The 26,973-nt window shown below is 33.8% G+C and overlaps 1 protein-coding gene across 1 annotated transcript in view; it reads right to left on the bottom strand.

The window, feature by feature from the left end:
* The window catches only part of LOC120338513 (uncharacterized), a 42,486-nt gene extending 15,811 nt beyond the window's left edge, over positions 1-26,675 (bottom strand). Inside the window, exons 1-18 of the mRNA XM_078116703.1 lie at positions 26,556-26,675; positions 26,084-26,176; positions 25,493-25,618; positions 23,318-23,446; positions 20,232-20,357; positions 18,976-19,101; positions 16,640-16,780; positions 15,966-16,100; positions 15,376-15,498; positions 14,424-14,518; positions 8,648-8,873; positions 8,188-8,319; positions 3,686-3,811; positions 3,301-3,389; positions 2,710-2,956; positions 2,108-2,233; positions 1,326-1,457; positions 156-287 (exon numbers count right to left, since the gene is read on the bottom strand). Of these exons, the coding sequence (XP_077972829.1) occupies positions 156-287; positions 1,326-1,457; positions 2,108-2,233; positions 2,710-2,956; positions 3,301-3,389; positions 3,686-3,811; positions 8,188-8,319; positions 8,648-8,873; positions 14,424-14,518; positions 15,376-15,498; positions 15,966-16,100; positions 16,640-16,780; positions 18,976-19,101; positions 20,232-20,357; positions 23,318-23,446; positions 25,493-25,618; positions 26,084-26,176; positions 26,556-26,622 (2,371 nt within the window). The 5' untranslated portion in view covers positions 26,623-26,675. The remainder of the gene's footprint in view (positions 1-155; positions 288-1,325; positions 1,458-2,107; positions 2,234-2,709; positions 2,957-3,300; positions 3,390-3,685; positions 3,812-8,187; positions 8,320-8,647; positions 8,874-14,423; positions 14,519-15,375; positions 15,499-15,965; positions 16,101-16,639; positions 16,781-18,975; positions 19,102-20,231; positions 20,358-23,317; positions 23,447-25,492; positions 25,619-26,083; positions 26,177-26,555) is intronic.
* Between the last annotated feature and the right edge of the window lie 298 nt (positions 26,676-26,973).

Raw genomic sequence — 26,973 nt, 5'->3', positions numbered from 1 at the left:
TATGAATTAATATAAAGTAACAATACAAAATACAAATTTATCAGTCATTTATATTTATAAATTCAAAAATCATTGTAAAAATTTGTTATGAATTATATCAGTACAAATTCAAATATGAGGATAAATATAATGGCGATATTTCTACAAGTACTTACCATCACAATTTATTCCAGTTCCAACATATCCGTCCTTACATTTACATGTGAAAGATCCCACGCTATCATCGCATATTCCCAATGTTTCGTGGCAGTTGTGAGGACTGGTTGTAGACTCACATTCGTTCGTATCTATAAACAAATTTGTAGATATCATAAATATTTATATGTGCATTAGATTGGTTCATACAATCGCTTTTTGTTGTTGTTATGTTCGTCAGAATTTCGTTCAGACGAAACGCTACAGAAAATTGTTTGCGCTAGTGTGAAGCACGGCTCTTGAATCCGTTAAAATACTTATGTTATGTGATACATATTCACCAGCATAGAAGAAATATAAGTAGTTGAAACCACAGGAAGCCAAGGTATTGCAATTTATATTTTTCATTATCTTCATTCGAAAGTGGCTATTATTTATCCTAAAAGTCAGACTATATGTGGTTTTGTCAATATGTGGCTGCCAAAATCCTGATACTCCTGTTATGTGTACCAGGTTAGGGTTGGGCCACAATTTTATTTTGATTTTCCTCATTTTAGTTCTATTACAAGTTTAGGGTCTGTCTGGGTTAGCCAAGTGAATATCCCCCTGCCCATCAGTCCCTTCACACAACTAAAATAGGCGACCAAACTAGTTAACTCAATATTGGTACACATACTTCCGAAGCACCAAAAACCTTCGCTATGGGTTATTACCGAAGCGGACTATCTGTATTGAAACACAATCACAATGGTCCCTGCCTCATTTCCGTCTCCATAGCCATTGAATACAGTTTCGCAAAAACGAGACTGAATATTATGATACAAGAGTTTCAAGTTACAGAATTAAACCTTGAATTAATTTTATAAATTAAATTTTAAAAATATTATGAGCTGAAAGAATAAATTTTTTCATTTGTTTGAAGTATTAAAAAATTATAGATGTAAAAAAATAATTAGATAATTGGAAGCTGCAGCTGCTTAAATTTCTTGTAGCTCCGATTCTAGCTCAATATAATAAGACAAGCTTTGCCTCGACTTTACCAAAAAAGTTACGGTTCCCTGACTCGACACTTCGTCTCTCCAGCCCTGTTTATTGCAATAGGAACAACAAAAAGGGATAACGAATTCCAATCAATCAGCTTTAAAATCTGTCATAAATATCTTACCCCATAAAGAAAATAAATAACATACTTATACAAGCCTTTGATCCGTCGGTTGGTAGTTCAAAACCCTCGGAACACGAGCAGATGTAATCCCCTATTTCATTAGTACAAGTTCCAGTGGTACCACAAGAATGTACTCCCTCCGTACATTCATTGATGTCTTTTTTAAGAAAAAAAAAGTTTTGTTTAATTTTTGTTTACAGATTGCGGGATGAAAAACAATACAGATGTATGATTTCAATATTAGTTAAGTCATAATAATATCACCTTTTGAAATATTATTAGGTTTTCATTTTTGTAACTTATAACAAACTTGAAAAAAAAAATAATAGATAAAAATTAGGAAGGAACATAAAGAGCTAGAACTGAAAGCAAAATTTTGTTTGCCACCCAATGCAATACTATGTTATAAAAATTTTTCTTCAATTGAAAACGGTTTTGAACAGAGACAATTTTTGAGACAGAGCTGGGCATAAGTACGGTAATATTTATAGTAACGGAGTGGATAAAAATGCTGTTTTCATTTAACACTTGAGTTGCATTCATGTGTAATTTTATTTACAAAATTGTATGAGATCATATTTTGTTATAATCTAATCTAATGGATGCTTGCTTGTATTTTTCACCTGGTTGGGAAAACTAGACAAATTTTACAGTTTGATTTGGATCAGATAGAGATGTTCGAGTCAGATGCAACATGAAATGAACTACGGTAATTATATTCAACTTTCAATTGTGGTTATTGTGTAATATAACAATCATTTATGCGGATTGAGATTTGGATAACTTATTGCATTCGTGTGAACTCACCATCGCATGGAGCCCCTATTCCACCATTATATCCAGAATTACAATCACAAATGTAACTTCCTTGATTGTTTACGCAATCTCCTGTGTCCCCACATGCAGGATCTAATGTTACACATTCGTCGTTATCTTAATATAAGGAAAATACAAAAGATCATAAACAAAGAGCAAAGACCAATATTGCATAATATTGCATTATATAGCATTGTAAAGGGTCTTACTGACTTAGTCAATGAAACCTTTAATAACGGACCAAATTTGCGATTATTTATTATCGTCAAGAACATATTAAATAGCAAAAACATTGCATTGAGAATACATCTACTTATTGATTGTAATAATAATATCAGTGAATAAATATTTAGGACAATTTACTCCAACAATATAAAAAACATATATAAACCATACGCCGATTATTTTGTTTTGCATTGATAAGAAAATCCTGGCTTACAAAACAAGTGATATATAAAAAAGCAGCTAAAAATAATTCCTTGGGAAAGCAAGAAAAGGAATTTACCCACAGTAATACTCATCGACGTAGAAAAATGATAGATTACAGAATTTCATTATAGCCACATAAAGAATATTGTATTGTTTATACATACCAACACATTGGACAGAACTTCCCGATACTGGGACATATCCTTCATGGCATGTACACTGATACGCTACATCCAAACCTCCTTCGGAAGACGTTGTGGAACACTCCGAAAAATAATCGCATCTGAGCTCGCTTGCAACTGCCTGTTGCAAAACTGGTATAACGGCTGTACCAGGAAAATATTTTGCTTTGTAAGATGAAGATGAGCCCCCAAACGATAAGCCAGTTGCGTCACTATATTCTTGCAAGCGCTAAATACAAATATTTCGGATTAGCTGGAGAATTAACGTTTTCCACAAGTATTTAGGCTATTTGTTAATTGTTTTGGATTTTATCGTTTTACAAGCAGTACATACGATATTATTTATGTATGCAATTGTTAAGAAGCATCCGTCGTGAATCAGGTCAACTGAGGTTGTTGTTATGTTTATTTTGACTGATAAATACTACAATGAGTATGTAAGAGCAATTTTTAAAAAGTTGAATTAAAAAACGGAATTAGAATCAGAGCTTTCGCTAGAATGTGTGTCGACAAATATGCATCAGATGAAATAATATTATAAAAGAAATATGTGAATCTAAAAACAAAACATACCTTTTGAGCTTCTGAAATGTCACCATCGGCTATGCGAACTGTTTCTAGATCACTTCTTAATTGATTAAATACTTCGCAGGTAACAGCAGCTGAAATTTGCATAATTTTGTTCCAGTCATTGGTTCGGATAAAAACAAAGTTACTAACACTTAACTAATTTAAAGTTCAAAACTTTTTAAATGATTTCATTTTCTTTGGACTGTCAGACAATACAGACTGTTGAATAATGACGGTAATTTGGGCATAAAAAATTAATTTTTGAAGTGTTTGAAAATTCAATTTTTATCCATTTTATCCAATCCATTTTTATCTTTTGCTCAATTACTTGATAATTCATAAAAAACACCTTATTTTCAATGCGAATATTTTAGAACAATGTTCTTACATGTGCAAGAATCAACGCCGTCACCCATGTACTTATCTTGGCAAGTGCATTCGAAAGATCCAGGAGTATTTCGGCAAATTGCAAATTCATGACAGTTATGTAGATTGTCATTGCATTCATCAATATCTAAGAAAGAAAAAAAAAACATTTCCAAAACTCTACGATTCATAGTTGGGCACCACAAGCAAATAGAGAGACAGTGTCAATTTGGAATATGCTGATTGTATTATTAATTCTATGATTATTTCCCATAAACTTGGTCCCAAATATTGTAGATTCCGAATGTATGAACAATATTTTTGGGTGGACCAAAATATTTGAACTAACTTTTCATGCAACATATTTGAACATAATAATGTTTCAGACAATTCAATTTATTTTTTATAGACCGACAATAGGACGTAAATACCATTTTCCATAAAATTAGGAACAGAAACAGAAGGTGGGACATGGGGCAGAGTTAAACAAGCTCTCACACTCATACTATATCAGGAGCAGTCATGCTAATTGATGTTTGACTCCGCCTTTCGAGGAGTTACGATGTTTCCACAAACAGGCAGTGGCCGTGCAAAACGACACAAGTTATCGGGTGAAATTTGTTTTAGGGGGTTGAAACTAAAATTTCGTCATTTCAGTTTTTTCGAACCACTGTCTGGCTATATTTAGCTTTAGTCCACTATAACATATTAATAACGTTGGCGAGTGGATATGTATTCCTAATCTTGGCATGGGGCAGTCTGAAAATGTTGGTGGTTATGGGGAACAATTCGTCAGTGTTTTGGTACGTAGTATGTGTACCAGGTTAGGTTTAGGCCATAATTCCAGGTACAAATACTACGGGAATCACTTGGCTAGTCCCCGACTCGTAATAGAACTGAAATAAGGAAAATTGCAATAGAATTATGGCCTAACCCTAACCTGGTACACAGACTACATTCGGTGTCCGCCATCTTAGTTCACATACTACGAAAGCACCAGTGTTTTATCCATTGGGTGCGTAAAGGCCTAGATTTGCATTATTTTTGTTTGATATTAGGTTATCTTTTGGCCCATGGCCCAATTTGGATTAATTTTTAGATTAAAAATTGTTTTTCAGAATTTATTCGAAAGAGACAATTATTTGCTTTTGAACATAATCAGATATTTAACTGTTAATATATCTGCCGGTTTTTGCGAACACATTGAACAGTTTAGTTATTGAAAAAATTATACTTTTTGTTGTTTTCCCTACGAGCACTCCAAAATGCATTTTTTGAAGCATTTTGTTGATGAAAAATATGTCGCTCGTGTATTTCGGAACCGTTGAATAAAAACTACGTTTACCCCTATCTGCATTAGTTCTGTAATGTCAAATGAATGTATACGGGTTATAGTGCACAAAAGATACGAAAGAAATAAAGTGTCCCAACCTTTCCTACTTTCCCCTACTATTTGTCCAGCACGCATAAGTATTCGATAAAAACTCACAGATAGAAAGCCTATTGGTGAGAGATAATTTTTTAATACAAAGATACTCTAATAGAAATACTCAATAATGGGGTTTGCTATTTACTTAAACAAAATAAAACAGGCTTTGTTAGCGAGAATCATAGTGAGTTTATAATTTGATGATGTTTTACATTGTTACGCAGACGTTGCAAACGTATCGACGCAGCATTATTGCGACATGGTTCTGTTTCTCGATTAATCCCGGGAATCCTAAATTATCGCCACGCTGCTTCGATGAGTTAACACCTTCTGTCTTGTATCCAGTGTAATCTATTGCGCTAGGAGTTGTTTATCGTGTTTAATATTGGGTTTACTATTTGCGGTTAGGATAAACTATTCGGATTGAAAATATTAATTGGGTTTAAAATCAAGGGTTTATACTGGAGTTGTAATATAATGCAGGGATACAGGTTAGGGTTGTAATATAGTCCAAATAGAATGATAACTGCTGTTTTTTGTATTTAGTCACATAAGTTAAGTTGTATTTATTTTGGATTATAATTTGTTGAATCGAGTTGCCTGGAGATCCTAAACATTCGGTATGTAAATATTGTTTTATCTTGTATCATTTATTCTGTATTTTAGACTTTAGTATTGTGAATGCTATTTTATTCAATGTGATTTAATCTGTACATAATTGTGACATATCACATATGTATGGTGGCCCATCGTTGTCACGTGTAAAATTTAAAAAAAAATGAAGAAATAAAATGAAAAAGTGAAAATAAAAAAATAGTTGTAAAAAAACATAAAAATAATTGAAAAAAAATAAAAATAAAAAATAAATTGAAATTAAAAAAAAAATTGAAAAATAAAACAAAAAAAAAAAATTAAAAAAAAAATTAAAATTAAAGAAAAAAATTAAAAAAAAAAAAAAAAATTGAAAAAAAAAATTGGATAAAAAGAAAATAAAAAGGTTGACAACGATGGTCCGCCTCGCGGCCCATCGTTGTCACGCGTTTTTATTTTTGAAAAATTTGATGCTGCTTGGGACCAACGTTGTCAGGCTTAATCCTACACGCACAAATGTGTTTCCTGGGTTTCTAACTCACTACTGATTTTCATGAGCAATATCCAATAAATTCAACATGAAAATGTTCTATAAATTCTCCATGCTACAAGTTCAACCACAAGCAATATATTTATAATAATGATATAGAATATAGAATTGGATACGAAAATTTGTTTTTACGTGTAGAAGGTAATTTAATTGGAAAATGCTGCTTAACTGCTCAGACACTCGTGCGATGCCGGTACCGTACCGTCTGACCGTACCGGTACCCATGCAATCACTCGTGAAAGAATGGGAGATACGGATAGTCTCGTAAAATATAGTCTACTGAAACACTCTCTGCGCCTGCCCCATACCGTACAGCCGTAACGTACCGATCCAGACAAATGATAAATCGCCTGTGCTCAACCATTTATTTCAATCCATACCTCGACTCACTATATTCTACTAGGATCATGGTATGGATTGAAATAAATGGTTGAGCACTGGCGATTTTTATTTGTCTGGATCGGTACGTTACGGCTGTACGGTATGGGGCAGGCGCAGAGAGTGTTTCAGTAGTCTATATTCTACGAGACTATCCGTATCTCCCATTCTTACATGAGTGATTGTATGGCTACCGGTACGGTTAGACGCAAAGCGACTATAACCGACTACCGGTATTTGGTAAGATGGTACGGTACCGGCATCGCGAGTGTCCAGACAACTGAGTAGTTAAGCAGCATTCTCCAATTAAATTACCTTATACACGTAAAAACAAATTTTCCGAATTTTCGTATTCAATTCTATATCCTCTTATCATTATTATAAATATATTACTTCTTGTTGAACTTGTAGCATGGAGAATTTATAGAACATTTTCATATTGAATATTGCTCAAGAAAATCAGTAGTGAGTTTGAAACCCAGAGAACACATTTGTGCGCGTAGGATTATGCCTGACAACGTTGGTCCCAAGAAGAAGCAAATTTTCTAAAAATAAAAACGCGTGACAACGATGGGCCACGAAGCGGACCATCGTTGTCAACCTTTTTATTTTCTTTTTATTCAATTTTTTTTTTTTTAATTTTTTTTTTTTCGTTTTTATTCATTTATTTTTTTTTAATTTTAATTTTTTTTTTTAATTTTTTTTTTAATTATTTTTATGTTTTTTTACAACAATTTTTTTATTTTCGGTTTTTTATTTTATTTTTTATTTTTATTTTCAATTTTACGCGTGACAACGATGGGCCACCATACATATGGTCATTTGCTAATTGCTGTGAATTGTTATTGCTTGTAAAATGGTAATACTGTTATATTCGATTAATTGTGCCATATAAGCTATTTAGTTTTAACAATTATTTTGGCAGAAAACCGTTCCATATACGTTCCTTATACCCGGTATCAAGATTTACGTTACGTTCCATTAACAACATTCCGTTTCTCCTACCCGGCAAGTTTTATTTTCCTAATTCATGTTCAAGATTTGATTTGAAGTGACTTTTGATTGTTATTAAAGATATTCACCGATTTCAAGTTGAATTATATTGGGGCAGCACTTGGAAGGCACAGAAGAATCTGGGGGCACTTAACCGCTGTTTACAGACTTTAATTGCTTGAAAGCGCGGACTAGTTGTAACAATTAACCAATACAGGTTTGGGGTCGGGACTGGGTTATTGGGACGCGTTTTTGAAGTCTCCAATCTCTTAATGTGCGTGAGAAGTAACCAGGCTACATAGAATTGCGCCCAACAAGCTTAACAAAATTTTCAAATTTCAAAACAAAAATAATATGCAACCTGAGTAATTTACGGCTATAAAACAATGATACAGATTTTATTGCACTCGTGCTAGCAGTGTAACGGTAATTTTGAAAACGCGGGGAATCATGAGAAAATACCAAACAGGATTATGGCCGAATAAATCCCTGCATTGCAAACCATGATCTCCTCTCCGTTTACCTTTCCCTGTTTCCAGAACAGGCTGTTCGATCAATGAAAGTTTAAATGGATGAAACCTACCTGTACAGTCGCTATTGATATCTGCAGCATCTGATAATTTATATCCATCGGGACAAGTACAGGTGTAAGAGCCTTCATTATTTCCACAAGTTGCCATTGCGCCACAAGGTTCGGCAGCACATTCATCAACATCTGAAATATATACGAAGCTTACTTTAATACTAAAAATGCTACAATTTGATTCATTCATGCCCAGACAAGTATTTGGTCACGACTACAACATAGATTCTTGATTTCGCGATGAAAGGTCGCTGCATAATTGGGGTCATTCATCCTCACACTATAATATATGTAAATGAACGCATTTTTGTGCACGTTCTAACTATTCAAACAAAACAACTATTTCTGGTTGAAATCATACTTATATTTAAACGTGATAAATAAAATGTTTCCCAAAATGTTTTCTACACTTGTTATATTTGGATATGTAGTGCACTAATTGAATATTCATTTATCACACCTTCGCATTGGGTTGTTGAGCCATCCACTGCAGTATATCCTGTGTTACAGGTGCAAGTGTATATTTTTGGATCACCAGAAGATTCGCTACAATCAGAAAAATAGTCGCATCGAAGCTGATCGATAACGTTAATGACTGAAGTAGGTAGATCATCATATTTTGCTCTTACGCTATCTCCAGGTGATCCGGTTGCTTTACCAGATGCTGATACGAAATTGTTCAAAAACTGAAAATAAATTAGACCATGTTTTCAAAATTTCATGCAAGATGCGTGGGTTCGCAGGTTCGAATCCCATGCGGGGTAGTTATGTGCGACCAAAGTTACCCTAGCAGACATCTCTCAGCGGACATCTCTCTCATTTTCGGGACGGTAAAATAGCGTTGCCAGAGAACGATTTAACATGGCACTTAAATGCAGCGACGGAAAAAAGGAAAGCTAGTCGCAAAGTACTTGCCGGATTTACGGCGAAATTTCGCTACAATCGGAATTACACAAAACTTATCTGTAATTTCCGATGGCCGGGCAGATTTTTGAAGTTGATAAAAAAAAAGAACTTATATTGAAGTCATCCTAATCCAAGTTTTATGAAATTTATATGTTGGGAACATATAATAATACATTGTCAAACATGGCCAAAAAGAAATTTCACATTAAAATTAATAAATGTCGGCATTTTAACCCCAAATTTTGTACTTTTCAATTAGGTGCCCCACTTTTAGATAAGACATCTCAAAAAAACATATTGTGAAGTCATTTCGAACCAAATATGAGAAAATTTCATGTCGGGAACATATAATAATATCTTGTCAAATATGGCCAAACCATGAATTTTACATCGAAATTAATAAATATTAGTATTTCAACCCGAAAGTTTGCACTTTCCGATTATGTGCCCCACTTTTAGATAAGATATTCCAAAAGAACATACTGTGAAATCATTTGGAACCAAGTTTCAGAAAAATTGTATGTCGGGAACATATAATAATATCTTGTTAAACATGGCCCAAACAGGAATTTTACATAAAAATTAGTAAATATCGGCATTTTAACCAAAAATGCTGTACTATTTGATTACGTGCCCCACTTTCAAACAGGATATTTCAGAAAATCATACTGTGGAGTCATCTCGAACCAAGTTCCAGAAAAATTGTATGTCGGGAACATATAATATTATCTTGTCAAAATGGCCCAAACAGGAATTTTACATCAAAATGAATAAATATCAGTATTTCAACCTCAAATTTTGGACTTTTCGATTATGTGCCCCATTTTTGAATAAAATATCCCAGAAGAACATATTGTGAAGTAACCCCAAACCAAGTTTGAGAAAAATTGTATGTCGGAAACATATATTAATATCTTGTTAAACATGGCCCAAACAGGAATTTAACATCAAAATTAATAAATATCAGTAATTCAACCCCAAATTTTGGACTTTTCGATTACGTGCCCCACTTTTGAATAAGATATCACAAAAGAACATATTGTGAAGTAACCTCGAACCAAGTTTGAGAAAAAATGTATGTCGGGAACATACAACAATATCTTGTTAAACATGGCCCAAACAGGAATTTTACATCAAAATTAATAAATATCAGTATTTCAACCCAAAATTTTGGACTTTTCGATTATGTGCCCCACTTTTGAATAAAATATCCCAGAAGAACATATTGTGAAGTAACCTCGAACCAAGTTTGAGAAAAATTGTATGTCGGGAAGTCCAGGGTTGTCCAAAACGAATCGAATATTCGAATGTATTCGAATATCAAAGTATTCGAATACCTTTTCGGCTGATTTTCGAATAATTCCGAATAGTAGTCGCTTTTCGCCGTAAACGTGGTGTTTCGTTTTACGGGAATCTTTAAACGACTTTTTACGCTGTCTCACGTAATGACGATGAAATAGAATCGGCACTTTGATTGTTTATATTCTTTGCGACAGTACGTCGCGTAGTGTTGCGACACATTTGTACGTGGACATTGCCGACATTCGTGTACGAGGCTTTTAATTTACAAATTCATTTCCATTACGTCGAAAAATTGAGAAAGTATGTTTATTTTATTTCTATGTGGCCTAATTATTATTCACATGAGTCTTCTCAAGCATGATTTGTGTAACCCTATATTTGGGTCTTAGGGTCTGCCAATCATGATATTTATTCGCAGGCCGGTTTTCGTTACTTTAAAGAGAAACACGGCCACCGAGATAAAGTGATTTGTGACCCTTTCGTTTTGCTGATTCAGCAAAACACGACAGGGACAGGAAAACACAGCTGTGAAATAACCCGTGGACGTACAGTGTAGTACTTATTATCACATTCCAAAATTATTTCAACATTCGGGTTAATAGGTTGTCCAAAATGATTGTCGCTTTACAACTTAAATTTACCGCTCAATTGTTAAAAATAGTTAATTCTGTCAGTATGATTCTACCAAACTAACATGATCTGGTTCTGAACATATAAAATTATTCAATTAAAATTTTTCGACCCGTCTTATTGAAGGCCTATATGGAAAAACCCCTTTTTTGAGTGCTAAAAATAGACATCGTCCTATTTGCCATGTGGACTTATTAGCCGGGAAATACGGTATTTATAGCCGACATTGTTACGATATCCAATAAATTGTCACAAGTTGGAAAAACAAGTCGATTTATTAGAAAATAATTTCTGGCAAATAATTCTGATAACGATAGTTAAAAGTATTCATCCTTTACCAGGATGATTTTTTGTTGCGCAAAATAATCCAATCCATGACTGGTACCAGCATTTAAAATGTCATGCCGTATTAATTTAATTCTGTTCAACGTAACTCATGGTTGTATCGACAATCTGTGGACATAAAATGTGTAGTAAAGTGTTAATGCCAAATACAACGTGTATTTGTGGACATGAAATATGTGGTAAACTGCCCAATTATAATTAATTTCGGATTCGTGTTTACAAAATAATAAAACTAATAATTTTAAAATGCGACGGCGATTTGTGGCCTTCAAATATGTGGTAAACAGCCCGATTTACCAACATTTGAGTTATGATAATAGAATTAAATTAACACGGTAAGGCATTGTAGTGGTATCGGTCATGGATTCGAATATTTTGCGCAGCACGAAATCATCCTAGTAAAAAGTCCATACTTTCAAATACAAACCAATGGGAACCATTATCCAAATTACTTCCCAAGAGCGGGATAAAATATAAACTTGTGACAATTTTTCGTGAGTACTAAAATAAGAATCAAAACTAATTATATTCGGCACAATATCACGACAATCTGTGGACATAAATTGTGTGGCAAACTCGCGATTAATATTAATTTTTGATTCCTATTTTCGTATTTACAAAATACAACGGCGATCTGTGGACTTACAATGTGTGGTAAACTACCCGATTATAAATAGTTTTTGATTCCTATTTTCATATTTATAAAATAATAAAAGTATTATTACCCAAACATACAACGGCGATCTGCGGACTTGAAATGTGTGGTAAAGTTCCCGAATATAATTAATTTTTGAGTCGTATTTTTGTACTCACGAAAAAATTGTCACAAGCCGGAAAAATACCTCATACTTTATCCCGCTTTTCGACAAATAATTTGGATAATGGTTGGTATAAAAGTATGGGCGTTTTACTAGGATGATTTTGTGTTGCGCAAATATTCAAATCCATCATCGATACCACTATTGTCCTATTAATTTAATTCTGTTAACATGACTCATGGTATATAAAATATATACTGCAATAATCTGCAAATATGAAATGCCTGGTAAAATAGCTAGGTTGTAACTTGTAGATAGCAGTTATTCCATTGCTTATTGTATGGAAATTCCTACATACATTTAGATAAGCTTCAATTAGTGGATTTTATTTTCGAAGTATTCGAAATTTCATATTCGAAAAAAATAATTTCGAATGTATTCGAAATAGTGAACTATTCGGTATTGGCCATCCCTGTCGGGAACATATAATAATATCTTGTCAAACATGGCACAATCATGAATTTTACATCAAAATTAGTAAATATCGGCATTTTAACCCAAAATTTTGGACTTTTCGATTACGTGCCCCACTTTTGAATAAAATATCCCAAAAGAACATATTGTGAAGTAACCTCGAACCAAGTTTGAGAAAAATTGTGTGTCGGGAACATTATAATAATATCTTGTCAAACATGGCACAATCATGAATTTTACATCAAAATCAATAAATATCAGTATTTTCAACCCCAAATTTTGGACTTTTCATGGCACAAACAAGAATCCGACTTAAAATTAATAAACAACGCTATCACAACCCAGGATACTGTATACATTATAATGGCGTGCCTCAATTTAAGTAAGATAACATAAACGAATTGTGAAATCATCTCATTCTTTCATACCGGGGTTCTATCTTATATTTACTAATTTTGATCTAAAATTCATGATTGTGCCATGTTTGACAAGATATTATTATATGTTCCCGACATACAATTTTTCTCAAACTTGGTTCGAGGTTACTTCACAATATGTTCTTTTGGGATATTTTATTCAAAAGTAGGGCACGTAATCGAAAAGTCCAAAATTTGGGGTTGAAATACTGATATTTATTAATTTTGATGTAAAATTCCTGTTTGGTCCATGTTTGACAAGATAATAATATATGTTCCCGACATACAATTTTTCTGGAACTTGGTTCGAGATGACTTTACAGTATGATTTTTTGAAATATCTTATCTGAAAATTGGGCACGTAATCAAATAGTACAGAATTTTTGGTTAAAATGCCGATATTTACTAATTTTGATCTAAAATTCCTGTTTGGGCCATGTTTAACAAGATATTATTATATGTTCCTGACATACAATTTTTCTGAAACTTGGTTCCAGATGTCTTCACAGTATGTTCTTTTGGAATATCTTATCTAAAAGTGGGGCACATAATCGAAAATTACAAACTTTTGGGTTGAATTACTGATAATTATTAATTTCGATGTAAAATTCATGGTTCGGCCATATTTGACAAGATATTATTATATGTTCCCGACGTACAAATTTTCTCAAACTTGGTTTGAAATGACTTCACAATATGTTTTTTTGAGATGTCTTATCTAAAAGTGGGGCATCTAATCGAAAAGTACAGAATTTGGGGTTAAAATGCCAACATTTATTAATTTTAATGTGAAATTTCTTTTTGACCATGTTTGACAATGTATTATTATATCTTATATGTTCCCACTTCCCAACATATAAATTTCATAAAACTTGGATTAGGATGACTGCAATATAAGTTCTTTTTTTATATCAACTTCAAAAATCTGCCCGGCCATCGGAAATTACAGATAAATTTTGTGTAATTCCGAGTGTAGCAAAATTTCGCCGTAAATCTGGCAGGTACTTTGCGACTAGCTTTCCCTTTTTCCGTCGCTGCATTTAAGTGCCATGTTAAATCGCTTTCTAGCAACGCTATTTTACCGTTCTGAAAACGAGAGAGATGTCCGCTGAGAGATGTCTGCTAGGGTAACTTTGGTTTATGTGCGAGAGGATTGCTTGACTCCTCGCCGTCGTAGGGTGGTTCACGTAACCGCTGGTCGGTTACGGCTTCTCCCCTATCAAGTCCATGCTTCCGAAAAACAAATAACTAAAACTAATCCCCTACCCGACATGGACTGGTAACCGGACGAGAGGCCGTGGTTCGCCATATGGTTAAGCCGTCTTATCGACTTTCCTCTCCCCCGGGATAAATATGTGAATCCTATTCTATCCTATTGAAAAAGATCACTGATAGTTCAACTTACTTGTTCTGCTGCACTGATATCATCTCCTGATATTGCTGACAAGATAGTGTTAATATTTGCCTTCAACGTAGTATGGGTTGCACACGAAACCACCTCTGAAATAAAAATGGCGATATAAATATGGGTCTCGTGTAGTTTCGTACCTAACGTACTTCTAGTAGGCGTAGCATAACAATTTTTCCACATGTCAATCCTAACGTCCACCTGACTACGCTATCCAAAAATTACGTCACTGCGACCTGACAATCACGTCACGGAACTTGCCAAAGTATAACTACGATCGCACGAAATGGCCGACGATAAAGAACTCACTAACGACAGCGATCTCTCCCATATCGGGATCGTTGCGACAAGAAAACAAGAGAAATAGCTTGCTATATTTTGGGTGATCGTCAGCGCGTCTTGGATGACAGTTTGTATAGTTTGGGCTCTATTACGTCACAGTGATGTCGTAGTGACATAATTTTTAGATGACACGGTCAGGTGGGGGTTAGGATTAACAAATGCAAAAACTGTTATGCTACTCCCACTAGAAGTACTTTAGGTACGAAACTGCACTAGACCCATAAATATATACTGTTTTACATTTGAGCAGGTGTATAGAATACACCAATGCTTAGAAATGTGCTAATTAATACAATATGTATTTATTTTCCATTGAGAGAGGTTTGGAAAAATAAAGTAGAATAATATACTTTCTATTGTAAAAATGGGTACACAATCGTGAACAGCACGCAATAGGTAATTTTATATACGACAATTTATATTCAAAAGCGTTATTTTTAAAAAGTGTATAAATGAGTTGGGGTTCAAACCAGACATGTAGTATCTTATCAAAAATGAGATAAAATCCTTTTTGAATGAAATTCACTTTACCAATCTAAATTCTCTATTTATGGACTGAATAAATTGACCAAAGCATGCAAGGTTGCATTGCTTTAATTCATTTTACCTGAGCAGTCGCCTGTCTCTCCTGACCCAAAAAATCCGGTTTCACAAAAACAATCATGACTTCCTATTTGGTTCACGCAGTTTGCGTTGGCATCACATGGATCACTTGCACACTCGTCGAAATCTGATGAAAATTGATCATTTTAATCCTCGCAAAAATTAAGAACAACCCAGGGGAAACAACAAAAGTTGTAATATTAATTATGTAATCTTACAACTGATGCAGTTTTGTGCACTAACATAGAAATTGTTCATTTAAGATTACAATTAGAGCCTAGAGGATTGATTAAAAAAACTATTAATCTACAGACTACAATACACCAATTACAGAGGATAAGGACCGAAAGATATGAGAATGTCATACTGCTGTACTGTAATCAAAAGTAAAAGTGATCGACATTTTTACTCCAGGGCAAGTTTTTTACAGTTAACTCTAAATCCATCGGCATCCATCATATACAAATATGGAGTCGAAATAAACTTAACTTACCGTATCTTACTGTTTTATGCCGTCATCAGTTTCTTGTATAGTTAATAACAATACCGAAAAAATCATTCTTAATTTTAAACTGGAATCGCAAATCGACTAACCTGTACACGAATCTGTGCTAGGATCGCCGGAGTATCCTGCGGCACATTTGCACAGAAACCCACCATCAGTATTTTCACAAACTTCATTTGCACTACAATCGTGCTGGATGTTAGTGACGTCACATTCATCAATGTCTAAAATGATTCAAAGTAATTATAAATCTACAATACGTTTGAGAAGTAAGATCACAAGTAGTGATTATCTTTTTATGGACTCCGCAGACCCCGGCTTGAGATGTTAGGAGGATGAGTTAGATGTTTTTTAGGTTTCACATTTTTTCATTGGGTGATTGGATTCTCTTGGATTGGATGAGAATTCCAGTGGACTTCCGATTTCAAATTGAAAGATTAAACTACGATTTCGTTATCCGTAGTAACAAACTTTTTTGGAATGACAGCTTCATTTTTTGTCCAAAGTATAAAAGGAGTCGCCATGCGCCTATATGCAGGAAACCATTTGTGTAGTGTACTAGCCTATGTGGTGTTACTTATCCCCGAACTTCAAACTATCCGGAAAACAATACTGTAGTTGCTGTACACTGTGATAGTCAATAAAAATATCAGTAAAACTATTGGATTTGGTATTAACAGTCGAAAACCAATAAATTGTGTTTTAAATTGGAGCCTTTTAGCAATAATTTTCCATTGGAGCCAACACCACGTTTGTTTCAAACCTTGACATGATTGTGTCTCGTCGTCAGCGGTCACAATAGAATATCCCGTTGCGGTGCATCGGCAATCATAACCGCCCGGGTTGTTAACACATTCAGACCCTGTGATTTCGACACAAACATTGCTTTCGCATTCGTCGACATCTAGAGAAACAAATAAAAATCAAATAAACATAGATAAGATACTTGAAAAATCTAAAAATAAACATCCAATGAGAATTATTTTTTGTAGCTGGATATGAATGATGAGAAAGTTAAAAAAATATAGAATTGTTGAGCTTTGAGCTTTGCATGCATTAGCTGAAAACAACTGGCGAAATTAACTGCTGTTGTGATCTATCTCGTGTAAGACGGGAGAGCAGGGCCAAGGCCAACATTATAAAACCAGGCTACGATTAATTAACACAAATCTTGCTGGTATAAACGAACATGTTTATTCATTGTAGTCTCACAGAAGATCATCCAAGTCGCAATTTGATTAAGTTATAGGGATATTTGCCACTAGTTGTAGTTTAGTACCTCATCTGTGCAAGAATCATTTAACACGATACAATTATGATTTAACTAAATTAGATGATTCTGAGTGCAGTGTGACGAGAAGCATTGTCTTTTCATAGAGACCACTTGCGCAAAACAGCATTGGATGGTTTATTTGAAAGCGCACTTTGAAATAAATAAATAAAAGCGTCCATAGCACTCGAAAGATTGGGAACCACTGATATATGCCATTCATCGCCCCCGTGCCCAAACTATTATCTTTAAACAAAAAGTAAATTTGACCGGGCCATGTTTAAATACATTGTTACCGGATTGAAAGGATTTTCCAAAAGTATTTTTTGTGAAAAAAAAACGCTTTTCTGGTACCAATATTTTTGACTTTTGAATCGAGATACAATCATACAGATGCTTACCGCTAGATACCCCATATAATTATTCAGGGAACACTTATCTCGTAAAACAGAGAATCAAATATTAATTGGTCAAGTGAAACTCCACTTAGCTTAGAAACAATGAGCCTAAATTCCCCAAGATTATGATAAAATTTGTAAAACACGATGTCACAATGCAAATGGTATATTAACTCTTGGACGTGTTTGTTATTTGTTGGACACGTAGTGGACATAGCGATCGTTTAAATATTATGTTGTTGTTCTTGTTATTATTATTCTCCTTTGTCATGATGAAATCGCTTTTCTCTTCGAATACTGGACCAATTGCTTTGAAATTTTTAGTGGTTAAAGATTGCCTTTTTTGCCAGAATGCTATTACTTTTACCCATTTCAAAAATTTCTGTGGACTTCAAGAGATTCGTTTTTTATGTGTCAGAATGAAAAATAGCGACACCTTGTGACGTGTCCATATATTTGAGCATAGCTCTTTTTTTGTATCATGTTGTGGTTGTTGTTGTCGGTATTCTTTTTCTTATTGTCGTCGTTGTTGTAAAAAAAAAAGGTTTTCTTTTTAAATACTGGGCCAATTGCTTTGAATTGCTTTGGTGGTTAAAGATTGTATTTGTCGCTGAAAGGCTATTACTATTTATTTATTTTAAAAATTTCTGTGGTCTCTATGAGATTCGTTTTTCACTACGAATTTTTGTGTGATGATGTCAGCGAAATTGAAAAATGCGCACCTTGTGGCGGTTCCGCGTCCGCGAGCGTTTCGTTCTGGTGGTCAGTCGAAGTCAAGAAACTACGTTATCGGTAGTGTAAAAGATTTCATACCCGTACTACTTCGTTTTTTTGTCCTTATAAATTAGCATTACTCTTTTGTTTTATCTATAATTTTTGAAAACCAAATTTTGGTTAAAGACATTGCGTACATCATGTCAGGGGATACTGAAAGATTCTGTCTAAAGGGAATTATAGTTAATCGTTATATTTTTTTTACTCCACATCGATATATAACATATTTTATGTCTTTTCGTGCAACCGTTTAATTCATGCAGTGCATTTCATCTTTTATGAATTTGGCCACTGATTTAAATAATAAAAAAACATGCTCGTAACCAGGATGTTATGTTTTTTTTTTATTTTAAATACTTATGATGGATATTTGAAATTTTTTGAAAATGTTCTTTTTTTCTTCAAAATACTTATTTTGAAATGTTTTGGTGTTTCATTAACTTTTTAAGTTATTAACCTGAATCAACAAGCGTTTTAGGTGTCGCTGCCTGAAGACCTCTTGAGGTCCCTCGCGACTCCTGTCACACAATTTAAGTTAGTTTCCACTTGTATTTGTAATATTTTTTCATATATCTTACCATGTTTAAATTGTGTTGACGAATAAATGATGATTGATTGATGATTGATTGATTGATATAAAACTACATACAGGTATACCTGTGCAAGCATCGGATCCCTCAATCTTATGAAATCCTAGTTTACAAGCACAAGTGAATGATCCAGGATTATCAGTGCAGTCCTCGTTTTCACCACATGCCGCAGAATCGGCACATTCATCAATATCTGTAAAAGTAGTCAAAAACTTTTTTCTGATACTGGAATTTTGAAAAAATCTATCATTTGGTATTGTTTCAAACTTCTAAATACTTGTGTTACATTCATTGCTATATGATGTGCCAAAAATACACATAAAAAATGTTAGTGTTATCATATTAAATATTCCATTTTTTTAACATGCAGACGTTTGGATAACACAACAGTCATCAAAGATGAAAAGAACTGGTTTATGCTCAAATTAGTATTTCAAATATATTTTTGGAATATCGTATAGCAAAACTATCTAGTTAGCTGGTACATTATTCGGGTGAACGTCAATTAATTATTTTGAGGACACATGTGCGAAATTATGGCATAACTCCGACACAACCCTAGAATGAGTTAACAAGTCCAGCAAGGAAGGAGTGTAATGCTGGCAGAATTACTACAAAGTAGATCGCAAAAAATCGTCCTTGAAAAAAATCTTGCGTGTTTCTTAAAACATCAATATAAAATGATGTTTAGATTTACCCACCGTATGTATGGACTACTAAATTCATATTTACCCTAGCGCACACTCGCTCAAACTACACTCAACCTGTGATCAAGGGGTTAAACAATTTTTTATTTACTGTAAATTCGATATTCTATACAAATCGCCTGCCCTGATAATATGCTCAAAGCTTTAGAATAATGCAACGCCAAGTTTGGCCCAGTTACCTCAAGTAAGGCCTAACAAACATGAGTGTGGGTCGGAGTTTTACCAATGTTGATGGTGAGTCGAGGCGTCCTAAACGTCAAATTGATTAACCCCTTGATCACACGATGGTTGTGGACTGGGATAACTGCGGTTACCACAACTATTAGACTATATACGGCGTCCGATTCCATCCGGAAAATATGAAAAAAAAATGTGCACGTTTCTGTTGTATTACAGGGAGAAAACTTGAGTGGAACTTTCAGTGGGAGGAATTTTCTGGGTACATTTTCAAAGGTGGACTTTACACGGAATGTTGTAGAGTTGTTAATATCTACCGCCCGTATTCTATACAGGAAATCTTTTTAATAAACTGTTGTTAGATGCAATAACAAAGAAGTGCCGATAGTGACTCTTGGATCTATTTTAAAATATAACCAAAAAATAGAAATATACTTACTTTCGCACGCTCCATCTGTGTTCTTTTGATAACCAGTTTTACAATTGCATTGGTAAGAACCTTCACTGTTCTCGCAATCAGATGAAGTAGAGTCACATGTGCTTGTATCAGAACATTCATTAATATCTGTTCAACAAGAGAAAAGTTATGTTAAAAGAAATGCTATAACACTATTACAAATTTTGCGCTCATTTTTATGGGGGCTATTGTATGAATATGGATTTTAATGAACGTTTTTAGGAGTATTGTATTTTTTTTGTAAAAATGCATATTGTGATAACTGAGCCACGAGATATTAATGAGCATTATAGGTAGATCACAGACTTTGCCTTTCCCTAACTTTGCCTGATTGCGATTGACGGCATATAACGTACAACAGCAGCAAAAGTTTGTATTTTACTACACATTGCCCAATTAACTATACCATTTTTATATTCCTGTGTCCATACTTTTCTCGAAATATTTCTGTTGTATAGTATTGTCATTTTTGAAAGTTTAGGAAATTGATCAGAGAGATCAAAGTAATGAAGATACCCAACATTTATCTGGGTTTACAATCCGTCCGTAAATTTTTCAATTTATTATTACCACAATTTCAGCTTTTTATTATAGGTCACCTTCTACAGATCGGAGACTTGCTATAGGAACAAAAAGTGGGCTATTCTGGATACGGAACAGAATTTGTTAGATTTCCACACATGCCATGATGATGCAAAAACCCAAGACCAACTAAGTACAAGAGTAAATAAAATTCATAATAAATTTTAAGTTTGGATTTGTAAGAAAATTTTTTATTGATTATTTGCATTTTTGGAATAACATTATAGTCACTTTGGCTGATTAAGATGCTACGCTGGAAATTTACAACAAAATGCAGTCAAGTTTTAGAGCATATTGAATGAAACAAATACCGTTTGGATGTAAATACAAGAGGTTTTCATAAAATTGAATTTTAATAAAAAAGTTAAATGTAAAGTTTATTATGTTAGCCTACGCTTCCGTCGTTCGCAAGATTAACATTGAATAGAATGCTAAAAGGTATATCCAGTTGGTATTTTTTTCTTTCTATCTATATTGAAAAAGAAAAACAGATTCAGCGAAGCATTTTATGAGGAATTTGCTAGTCTTGAATAAAGCGCTGACATTTACGCGCAAACGAGATCTAGTTTGCGTGCAAAGAACAAAAGCCATACAAAAATGTATTTGAAAAACAATCTTTTCATGATTTTGACGTGATTTTAGGTGCGACCAAATATAATCTAAAAATAAATTGTTCTATGCACGTCACTTTTTCGTCTGTTTATACGGTGACTCGGCAAGCATTTGCGAGGAGAACAACATATCTATTACCCCATGACGAAGAGAGGATATTTTGTAAAGACATTTTTTGGCTTCGGTGAAATTTACTTCCAAACTGCAGGTGCAACTTTAGATAATCGTATTTGGATTTGATAATTTTGACATCAGGTTTATTGTTGTCAGTAAATAACTGATACCAAAATAAAAGTTTTATGAAATCCATGTATAAATTTGAAATCGAATTTTCAAATTACGCGAAAATGCCCCTAAAAGCTGACCGATAGAAGGTAAATGAATTGAATATTTAAGTACAAACGATATTATTTACAAATGTTCGGATGGCACTGTCCAAGACATATTCAACCGTTATCTGCGGTCATTGTGTTGGTGAGGCCGTTATACTATAATGCTACCATTCGTTAATTTTTTCTCATTATTGATAAATGCGTTATTTTCAATCTTTGAGTGTCCCAGATTAGATATATCGTATTCAAAATCTAAGCATTCTACCTAACCCGTGTTGTAACGAAGTGAATAATAGGCTACGTCGATTATGCAAAATTTCGGTCTTGCCACAACGTATAAGTGTGTTTTTGCCTTGCGTGTGCCATTAGATAAAGAGTTGGAAAATTACTCTTATTCATACCAATGGATGCTGTTTAGTTAGTGGATTCAAATGCGTGAAACACCTTGTCAATTCGTGAATACATCATTCGAAATAAGTCAGTGAACACTGTTGGGCTGGCAAAAAATCTCAGAGCTGTTACACAGACATTGACATATTAGTACGTATTTGTGTGTTTTTATAACTCCAATGTAGAATGTGGATGCTAGGCGTCTTAAACTGAAAGCGATATACTACTGATGAAACGTAGCTTGCTGTTATCCGCACAAAAGGGATGTGCAGTCGGAGAAAATTTACACCCGACACCGATACTGGTCTTTGACCCTCGACTCCGGGTTGACATTTTCTTATGACTCAGACTTCGACAAATTGAAAAAAGTGTTGACTCCGGATCCATCTCCGCTCTATGAAACTAAATTTTGTTAACGAAAGCCGTGGCGCTTGCAATTCATGACTGTTAAGAACGCTTAGTCTCAAGAGTTTTTGTCAGAAAATCTGACGTATATGATCACCATGAAGAAATTTAAATTTTGACTCTCGCTTCAGGATGTTTCGAAATACGACTTTGCCGTCAAATCTATGGCACCATTGCTAAAATCCGACTTCAGACTCCGACAACTCCACTGGTTTACAATTTATCGTTTTTTCTTGCTTCCGGTAAATAAAATCACTACATTTTTTTTTACATAGCAGCAAGCTTCTCAGAAATGCGCTCTTGCATCTACTTTACAGCTTGTTTTTATTGCCTGTATATTCATCAACTTTGTTTTTGGCATGCATAAATATAGCAAAGGTTACAAAAAGTACCTGTAACAAAAATCATTGATCAATCAAAATTGAAAACCACCGGAATACCAAGGATTTTGAATGTCTATTAACTAAGTTTTATTGGACGCCTCCTAAAAGCCATTAATAAATAACGTTCTGTGGTGAGGTACTTTTACCGAAAAACGCTGCTTTCGAATTTTGTTATGCAACAGTAGATTTACGTAAATGTGATGGCGCAGGAGCCGCATTCCAACCATGAATAATCCATTGACGATAAACTAGTAATTGTTCGTCAAAAGCTACTTTCCTGAAATGAAACCTCGTCAACGGAGCACTTTTGAGCAATAACAATTTGATCATTTATTGCTACTCTAACTGAAAAATAACTACTCACCAACACATGCATCCATTTCTGTATTAATGTGATACCCAGTAGCACAATCGCACGAATAACTACCGTCTGTATTGCTGCAATTTGAATCAGTAATGCCGACACAAACGTTTTCCATGCATTCGTCAATATCTGAGGAAAAATAACTAATATTAAATATATAATATAAATAGCCGTCAGGGTGCGTTTAAAATTGATTTTATCAATAAAATGTATTAATTAAACTACGGGTGAAATAATTAAAAATCGAAAAAACTTATATTAGTGAGTCGTTTGTTTTATCTTCATTAGATTCATTCCTGGTGAATCCGCATTTCTGGATAATGCCATTACATCGATATATATCCGTGGAGAGCTGTATTGTCGGGGATAGGAAATATATTTTGTTGCTCTCGCACGTGTACAGTTTCAAGTTTCAATATAATTTTTCTAATTCGAGAAAATCAAATTCGTCTGAACTAAATTATGATTGTTATAATAGTTTTTAGTGAATGTGATGCATTAACATATCAAGGAAATGTTATGATACAATCAAAAAATATGTTAGCAATGACCTAATGAACAAATTTTTCTCATATATATATATATTATATAAAATACAAAATTTCAAATCTTTATGACCTAATTTGTATCCATTAAAATATTTTATTCGTTGTTATCGGCGTGAAATTAGATCATTAGAAAGATTCATCTTACATAGACATTCGATTCCATCGAACAATTTTATAAGTATATGAGATGTAGTAGATCCAATAATTTTATGTGTACTCAAAGGTTACCCTGTCAAAAGTTGTTACCTTATCAGAAAACCTGTAATAAACTGACTTTTTCTCTATACCCCAACGTGCTATTACTTAAATGTCAGATTGGGAGAGTCGGGAAAACAACATATTATTGTGTGCAGATAAATATCATTCAAATACGAGATTCCACCCCTTGTTAATTCGTTAAATTGCCCGCTTCTTATAATACACAATTCATTTCCAATATTGTCTTTTTCGGAATCGGGAAATTCCAAATACTGAAAAACAGCCAATTATGGGATATACAGTACACTAGTTACCACGATATTATATTTTTAAACATCAGTTAACCATATTTTGAGAGTGAGATTCGTCAGGTTAAGAGAGTTTTTAGAAAAAATGTATGAAGGTTTATTTGAAATATACTGATATTAGGCAAAAAAGTGAACTAGGGAAAATACGGCATTTGCGTGGGTGAGGATGAAGAAGCGAGTAGGCTATGTCCTTTTTTATGTATTCTCAAAGACCTAAAGATTGTAAATCAGTGGTTCACTGTTTATATAGAATATCACAAACAATTTAATTGAAGACTGAATTAGGAGGTAAAGTAAACGTAGGTATATATTTTTCAGAGGAGACTTCTGAAAACTATCGCATCGTTTCCATAACAACTCACACTACAATTTTGTAAATACAACAAATTTTTAAGATGAAATTAGTCGACCACCGAGTATTTGAAATTCGCTTGTTGGTTGATACCGCCTGAAGCCATTACATGAATTTTTTCCGTTACCTACGATACGCCCATAATAAAAGAAAATTAAACCCACAACAAGGTGAAATTATCAATAATAATATATATGTGCAATGGCATTTCATTTGCCTCTTACTTTGAAATCGTCGTCGCATCCATTTACAAATATCCAACCGATGAACGTTAAAAAGTTTTCTTGTATACCAGACATTATATCTTTTTAATGTGACTTTTCGTGACTTTGCTATTACCCCTAGTTTTGAATGTCGTGTAATACTAACTCTGCAGTTTTCGCGGATTTGAAGCATGAGTCCGAAGCATAATGGAATGTACTTTCTTAATTTATTTTTTAATATACTCTCTTCGCCAAGATGTATTCCTCGAGAACATTTTCATTTTCCAAAACAAAGCAAAATACGTCAATAAGGCAAATACGATCAAATCGCTAAAATCACTTTTTTCGGGCATTGTGGATGAAAACCTATAATTATTATTGCTGTACTAACTTCGATCCGTACACGCGTTACGAAACAATCATCAAAGACATGTTTTTCCATATAGCCAAATTGTGATAACATTTTGTATTAGCAAGGTACGGCCCTATCGAGACTATCTTTGAATAATTTTATTTAATAATAAACCGTGTTTCAATCGTTTGGTAACAATTTTCAACAGACTTACCGTTACACATAGTTTCGTTTTCGTTAAATTTGTAACCATCAAGACAGGTGCAGAAGAATGAGCCTACTGTGTTGTTGCATTTACTGTTTTCCGGACAGGATGTGGCTATCTCACATTCATCAGGATCTGTTGTGTAATAGATTAGATGTGTACCAAGTTACGATTAAGCTTTGTACCGTATTAACGTGGCACGTATACATGGTTCCTGATCGCCATTCGAATGGCGCTCAATGTACAGATGGGAATAGAGAGGAAATTATGAAAAGAATGTACAAATAAATAGACTGATTTAATGAACTGTCATGTAGGTAATAGCTTTGGTTTTCCGAGCAGCTATACCGGACTTGTACTGCTGATGAAATGCAATTTAAACTTTTTAGTTGTTCTTCAATATATAATAAATTTAGGTGTATATATATTTTTATCTCAAGAAGAGTGTAATTGTTTCTCCTCTTTTTTAATTGGAGTTGGTAATTAAAATAACATATTTGGAACTTCGCCTTTCTTGTTGCTTTTACAGCATTAAATAATGTATTTTGAGGCTCACGAATATATGACTGGTTGCAAAAAAATCCTAATTTATTATATTACCAGCGACTTCCACAGTTCCATTACTTCCTGCGTTAATCAGAGCCAGCAATGCCGCGATATCATAGCCAGGCGGAATGTTAATCTCTAAGGTTGCTGTAAAAATAAATAAACATGATAATATTCTTTATAGATATGTATTCTGAATAGTTACTCAGAAGACAATATGCATGAATAAGCGGTATTAAGGCTTCTTATTACAACGCAGATACTGTGAAAAACAATGCAAACCCTTATTTGTATTGCATATTTAAAAATACAAGTTTGAAGAAAGCGTATAATGTCACTTGGATACCATAATTATTTAATTGCCTGTTTTGTATATTTAGATTGAAAAAATCAGAATCATTGAGTTTAGAATTTGAAGTTTTGATTACGTCAGAAGATTGATAGATTCGATAGACGTCAATAACATCTCGTATTTGTATACCTAATTTTTATTGTCTGATGACGTTAGTGCTAGAACTAAACTTACAGTCTTGAGCCACGGCACCTCCGTACATAGCAAAAAGAATCGCCAAAACAACCAGAGCACCCCGCATCTTGAATTGAATTACTTGATCGAAAGTTAGCAAATAATTTTAAAATATTTTCTGTAAAAACAAATAGGTAATTGCATTAGAATTGAAATTATGCTTTTGTTTAACAATACTATCGACTTGATCATTGACTTGTGTTGTTAGGGGCCTCATACAAGGGGACTGAGAGCGGTCTGGTTCAATTTATCATCACAAATTTTTTACACTTAGGTATACCCTGCATCAAACTTACCTAATGTACAAACCTGGAAGCTATTCGAAAAAAATTACATACAAAAGGGGATGTTAAAATTGGAATAGAAAAGTTAAAATTTAACGATTTTTTTATCAACACTCGTTCTAGTTTTGATAATT

Source organism: Styela clava, chromosome 10 (genome assembly GCF_964204865.1).
Source record: "Styela clava chromosome 10, kaStyClav1.hap1.2, whole genome shotgun sequence".
Lineage (NCBI taxonomy): Eukaryota > Metazoa > Chordata > Ascidiacea > Stolidobranchia > Styelidae > Styela > Styela clava.
Note: the sequence above shows the minus strand (reverse complement) of the source record. Positions and strands in the feature narration are given on the sequence as shown.